The 6921-nt window shown below is 43.5% G+C and overlaps 1 protein-coding gene across 1 annotated transcript in view; it reads right to left on the bottom strand.

Annotated features, from left to right (window-relative positions):
- The window catches only part of LOC106867985 (uncharacterized), a 42140-nt gene that overhangs the window by 32503 nt on the left and 2716 nt on the right, over positions 1–6921 (bottom strand). Inside the window, exon 2 of the mRNA XM_052968505.1 lies at positions 485–717. Within this exon, the coding sequence (XP_052824465.1) occupies positions 485–701 (217 nt within the window). The 5' untranslated portion in view covers positions 702–717. The remainder of the gene's footprint in view (positions 1–484; positions 718–6921) is intronic.

Here is a 6921-nt window from a genome sequence, read left to right as displayed (position 1 = left end):
TTTAAATCCCTGTAACTTAGCGGTTTAGCGAAAGAGATCAATAGAATAAATACTAGGCATAGAAAGACTAAGTCCTGGGGTTGATTTGTTCGACTAAAGGCGGTGCTCCAGCATGGCCACAGTCAAATGACTGAAACAAGTAAAAGAATATACATCATCGTCATCATTGTCGTTCAACATCTGTCTTCCATGCTAGCATGGGTTGGACGATTTGACTGAGGACTGGTGAACCAGATGGCTGCACCAGGCTCCAACTTGATCTGGCAATGTTTCTACAGCTGGATGCCCTTCCTAACGCCAACCACTCCGAGAGTGTAGTGGGTGCTTTTACGCGCCACCGGCACAAGGGCCAGTCATATGTATAACAAAAACTAACCAAAACTGTACCTTTTTAGCAGCACTTAAGATGAAAATCTGAAGGAGGTGGAATGAAAAGATATAAAGAGAAGTACAAGAAATGAAAGTGTAAGAATGGTAACTTTACCTGTGAGCCAAAGAATAGCAGTAAGAAAACCATCAATAAAGAGGAGACCTTTAATAACATTGACATAGCGAAACCTGGGTAGAGTGTAGAAGCTTTTGCAGGTGGTTTGCTGTGAGGACCAATCTCCATACATCTCGGCATCAAGCAGAGGGTCATCATCATCGTCATCATCATTGTTGTTAATCATGTGACCACTGACACTGATGTTGTTGGACATCACTTTTTACTGAACCCTGGGAAAAAATTTGAAAAATATAAAAATAAAAGAACAAGAGAAAACATTTTATTTATTTACTAAACTCAGCTTGCGAAGACCTGTTGGGGCAAGTGAGATCGATCGAAACTGAACCAAATTTGATGACTGGCACCCGTGCCAGTGGAGCGTTCACAGCACCATCCGAGTGGGATCACTGCCAGAGCAGCAATCTCACTCCCAAGCCGGTGGCACGTAAAAAGCAGCATTTGAGCGCGATCATTTCCAGCCTCGCCTTACTGGCACTTGTGCCGGTGGCATGTGAACAAAACATTGGACTGACTCCTGTGCAGGTGGCACGTAAAAAACACCATTTGAGCGTGGCTGTTGCCAATACCACCGGACTGGCCTTCATGCCGGTGGTACGTAAAAAGCACCCACTATGCTCTCGGAGTGGTTGGCGTTAGAAAGGGCATCAAGCTGTAGAAACTCAGATTGGAGTCTTGTGCAGCCATCTGGTTCGCCACTCCCCAGTCAAATCATCCAACCCATGCCAGCATGGAAAGCGGACGTTAAATGATGATAATGATGATGATGATGATGATGATTGGGTGTCATATGTCTAACCAAAAGATTCAGTGATCCATACTGCATCAGAGGTCAAATACTGATTCCACAATGAAGCTGCCATGAATTGATAAATAGTTACCATGCAAAACAGGGAAGGCATGAAATAATTAACCCTATAACATTGGTTGATGTAAATTTAAGGGCGCTATGTACTTGTTTTGAATCATCATCATCATCGTTTAACATCCGCTTTCCATGCTATCATGGGTTGGACGATTTGACTGAGGACTAGTGAACCAGGTGGTTACACCAGGCTCCAATCTGATTTGGCAGCGTTTCTACAGCTGGATGCCCTTCCTAACGCCAACCACTCAGAGAGTGTGTAGTGGGTGCTTTTATGTGCCACAGATGAAAATATACACAGCCCTATCTGCTGCGGTTTTGTACCTGTTTGTGTCCTGGTTGACATAACTATACACTATCACTTACGGAATTGATATTAGAGGCCAGCATGCACAAATTTCAAGGAACCTGATAGGTTTGTTAGACTCTTCATGTAAATATTTCTAACTCAGTTTGAGACTTCATCACCATAATAGTATAAAACCAGCTGTTTTGGCGGTTACATCACCATTTCCACTATGACTTCCTATCAAATTTGTACGCGTTCAGCAAATTCTTCCGGGCCTTCACAGAAATCATACTCACATCCAGCCATGCCAGTTTCATTGAATTTACGGTCCTCGCAGTGATGACAGTTTACATAAATAAAGAGCACCTGCTTTAAACCGGTTGATGTAAATATACACTGAACCACTGTCATGCACTAATTGCTGATCACAGCCAATATTATAACTGTCAGTGCAACCTGATTGCCTGATAAAAACTGTGGTCATGGGGTTAATAAATGAATTATTATTATTCTTTATAATTTAGCTCCCTATGTAAAACACAGTTCATTGATATATTCCTTCCAAATTCTCCAGTTTTAATGGTTTTCTGACAGATTCCAGTTCTTTCCATCTTTACCGTAGTTCTGTAGCTTCATTTAAAGAAACAGATCCTTAGACTTTCCATGCTAGCATGGGTTGAATGATTTGACTGAGGACTGGTGGACCAGGAGGCGACACTAGGCTCCAATCTGATTTGGCAGGGTTTCTACAGCTGGATGCCCTTCCTAACGCCAACAACTCCAAGAGTGTAATGGGTGCTTTTACGTGCCACCAGCACAAAGGCCAGTCAAGCGGTACTGGCGACGGCCACGCTCGAAATGGTGTATTTTACGTGCCATCTGCACAGGAGCCAGTCCATCGGCACTGGTCAACGATCTTGCTCGAACGTCTTTTCCCATGCCAGGAAGGCAACATTGGTAACGATCACGCTGGTGATATTTATGTGCCACCGGCACGGAAGCCAGACAGCTGCTCTGGCAACGATCACGCTCGGACAGTGCTCTTAGTGCTCCACTGGTACAGGTGCCATCACGATTTCGCTTTCGCTTGCCCCAACAGGTCTTCACAAGCCGAGTTTCATGTCCAATGAAGGAAATAACCTTTGCTGCTATCAATGGTAATAGCTACCTGAACTTTCTCCAACCCACTCTTAGTCTGGCTACTGTACTTTTGGAGCAACCACCTCCCTTGCTAATAACATCTCCTGGGTTATAACTGCAATGGCCTACTTCTAGCAAGTCATCCAGGCATGTAAAGTAATCTATTTCTGGTATGCTTACAGTATGTACCGCTCTAGTGCATCTATCACATACAAACTTGCCTTTTCCATTAACCAGCCTGTGGTTCCACAACTAATGTGTGTCTGTAGCTTGCGACTAGATGATATGATAATTTAATAAATTTAGTTTGTCTAAAAGATGCGATAGTCATGGTTAGAAACACTTCACTCAATAGTCTTATGATCAATATCGAACATGGTTCTACTGACCAGGACTAACCTGGGGCTAAGCAATAATAAATAAGGCGTAGGAGTGGCTGTGTGGTAAGTAGCTTGCTTACCAACCACATGGTTCCGGGTTCAGTCCCACTGCGTGGCACCTTGGGCAAGTGTCTTCTACTATAGCCTCGGGCCGACCAAAGCCTTGTGAGTAGATTTGGTAGACGGAAATTGAAAGAAACCCATCGTATATATGTATATATGTGTTTGTGTGTGTGTGTGTGTGTTTGTCCCCCCCCCCCCCAGCATCGCTTGGCAACCGAAACGTTGTGCTAACAACAAATAAGATGAGGACAAATATCCGTCAAATGTAAATGATAATAACATGTTGCTTTGATTCTCATCCCAAGCTGTCCAAAATTGTCCTTCGTGGGACTGAATACATATGGATATGAATCTTTACTCTTTTACTCCTTTGCTTGTTTCAATCATGCTGGAGCACTGCCTTTAGTCGAGAAAATCAACCCCAGAACTTATTCTTTGTAAGCCTAGTACTTATTCTATCGGTCTCTTTTTGCCGAACCACTAAGTTATGGGGACATAAGCACACCAGCACTGGTTGTCAAGCGATGGTGGGAGGACAAACATAGACACCAAAACACACACACACACACACACATATATATATATATATATATATATATATATACGATGGGCTTCTTTCAGTTTCCGTCTACCAAATCTACTCACAAGGCTTTGGTCGGCCTGAGACTCTAGAAGAAGACACTTGCTCAAGGTACCATGCAGTGGGACTGAACCCAGAACCATGTGGTTGGTAAGCAAGCTACTTACCACACAGCCACTTCTGTGCCTATATGTATTTTTTTACAACAATACACAGACACACAAACATATCTACAAGTTATACTACAATATAAGCTGGGTATTATACAAAAAGCAAGACTAGTTATTTCGGTGACTAACATGGATCTCATAAGCTCTGCCTACATTGACCTAAATTAAGTAAGATGATATACATTGACCTTAATACAAAGCATCTATTGATCAGCCTCTGTTGCACAATGATTGACCTGACATTTTATGCAATTTCGTAACCACAGTCAGCAGTAACTCAGTCTTCTAGAAATAGCAACCAAATCTTCCTCAAATATGCCCTACCTTCTTGAAAACAAAAGACCAGACTGGACAACAATATAGTCACATGTGTGTGTATACATAGAAACATATATATATATATATATATATATATATATATATATATCTGTTGGGGCAAGTGAAATCGAAATCGTGTTGGCACCTGTGCCAGTGGAGCGCTAAGAGCACCATCTGAGCATGATCATTGCAAGAGCAGCTGTCTGGCTTCCGTGCCAGTAGCACGTGAAAAAACATTCGAGCGAGACCGTTGCCAGTGCCGCCTGACTGGCCTTCGTTTAATGTTCTCTTTCCATGCTAGCATGGGTTGGACGATTTGACTGAGGACTGGCGAACCAGGTGGCTACACCAGGCTCCAATCTGATCTGGCAGAGTTTCTACAGCTGGATGCCCTTCCTAATGCCAACCACTCCAAGAGTGCAGTGAGTGCTTTTACGTGCCACCGGCATGAAGGCCAGTCAGGCGGTGCAGCCATCTGGTTCGCCAGTCCTCAGTCAAATCGTCCAACCCATGCCAGCATGGAAAGCAGACGTTAAACAATGATGATGATGATGTAAGTGGCCCATTAGCAATTAAAACCTAAAGGCAAATTTATAAATAAGGGTACAAAATAGTACCAGCATTGCTAGAAATAAGAGTCTTAGCCACAAAAGCGCTAACTTAATAAGTTGATGTAAGAGAGGAAGCGAGAAAGCTGCGTACCATAATGAGACATGCTCACAAGTGAGGGAGCAGATATAACCCACATCATGTGATTTCAAATTCAGAGTTTGAAGTCACATGATAAGGATCTGCTTCCTCACTTGTGAGCTTGTCTCACTAAGGTACGGAGCATTTTATGGCTAACTGAGTCATTTTTGACTCTTGTTTCTAGCAATAACCTGCTGAGAGCCACCAACCAGATCTGTGGCTGGTGCAAAGCCCCCTCTCGACCCAAAATAATGTGGTGGTGGAACAATGTGGTTGACAAGGCTATTAGACAAAAGAAACAGGCTCAGAAGGACTAGAAGAACGGAGGTAGCAGGGAATTGTATCAGACTGCCAGAAGGGAAGCTAGGAGACAGGTTTACTTAGCCAGAGGGGAAGCAGATAAGAAAAATTTGCCAATGTTCTGCACCATGAGGACCAAAGACTTGAAGTATTTCGTGTTGCAAGACAGTGTGTGAGAGAGAATCATGATGTCGTGGGAGAGAAATGTGTCTGCATTGGATGATGGTTCACTTGCACTAAACGAGGCTGCAAAGAGAGAGGTCTGGAGACACCACTATGAAAGGCTGCTTAATAATGAGAATGAATGGGAGGAAGAGAGTCTGCCGCATGTCGACCCAACAGAGGGACCAGCTATCCTAATTGACAGTACCTTGGTAGATAAAGCGATCAAGAGTATGAAGACAGGGAAAACCCCCGGCCCATCAGGAATCACTGCAGAGATGCTCAAAATATCTGGCAGTGTCGGCTATAGCCTAGTCACCCGTATCATAAATCAGGTAGTCCATGAAGAAGTCATACCCAATGATTGGTGTAGCAGCACCATAGTCCACTGCTACAAAGGTAAAGGTGATGCTCTAGACACAAACGATTACAGAGGTATCAAGTTGTTGGACCAGGTAATGAAGGTCAAGGAGAGGGTCATAGACCAACAAATTAGGGAGAGAGTCAGTTTAGATGAGATGCAGTTGGGGTTCGTGCCTGGGAAAAGCACCACTGATACTATATTTCTGGTAAGACAGCTGCAGGAGAAATACCTAGCCAAAGATAAACCTCTGTACCTGGCTTTCGTTGACATCGAGAAAGCTTTTGACAGGGTCCCCCGCTCACTTATCTGGTGGTCAATGAGGAAACTAGGGATAGATGAGTGGTTAGTGAGAGCTGTGCCAGCCATGTACAGGGACGCTGTCAGTAAGGTGAGGGTTGGCAACCAGTACAGTGAAGGTTAATAAGCCTTAATAATTCACTTTGACACTGCCTGTAGGCATAGCAAAATGGATAGAGGTGCTGAAATGCAATGCAGTCACCTCAAGGTACTAGTTCAATCCCAGATATAGCACCAAAGTACCTGAAGGAGGCTGGTGTGTACACACCACTCCAACTAATACATAATATGATGATATCCCATCCACGAAATTGTAAACTTGTGCCTTCACCAGAAATCATTCTTCTTTATGCGACTACTTATTCGGATTATAATATATTCTGAGAAAACTTTATTCATAATAAAAGTTCTGTTCTTTCTGTGTTATAATATAATCTGATTTGTTATTGAGGATTGAATTTGGCTGAAGGAATACAGGTTTGTTTCATCATCATCCTTTAACGTCCGTTTTCCATGCTGGCATGGGTTAGACGGTTTGACAGGGGACTGACTCTAATCCAATCCGGCAATGTTTCTACAGCTGGATGCTCTTCCTAATGCTAAGCACTCTGAGAATGTAGTGGGTGCTTCTTACGTGCCACCGGCACAGAAGCCCATCGGGAGTGGGGGCTGGCATCGACCAAACTTAGCATTCCTTATGCCAGGAATCGAACCCGGGTAGCCTGGGTGAAAACCAGGAATCCTAACCTATACAAAAATAAGACAGTCAGCCTACTAACACACCTTGTAACAACACAT

This window comes from Octopus bimaculoides, chromosome 6 (genome assembly GCF_001194135.2).
Source record: "Octopus bimaculoides isolate UCB-OBI-ISO-001 chromosome 6, ASM119413v2, whole genome shotgun sequence".
Lineage (NCBI taxonomy): Eukaryota > Metazoa > Mollusca > Cephalopoda > Octopoda > Octopodidae > Octopus > Octopus bimaculoides.
Note: the sequence above shows the minus strand (reverse complement) of the source record. Positions and strands in the feature narration are given on the sequence as shown.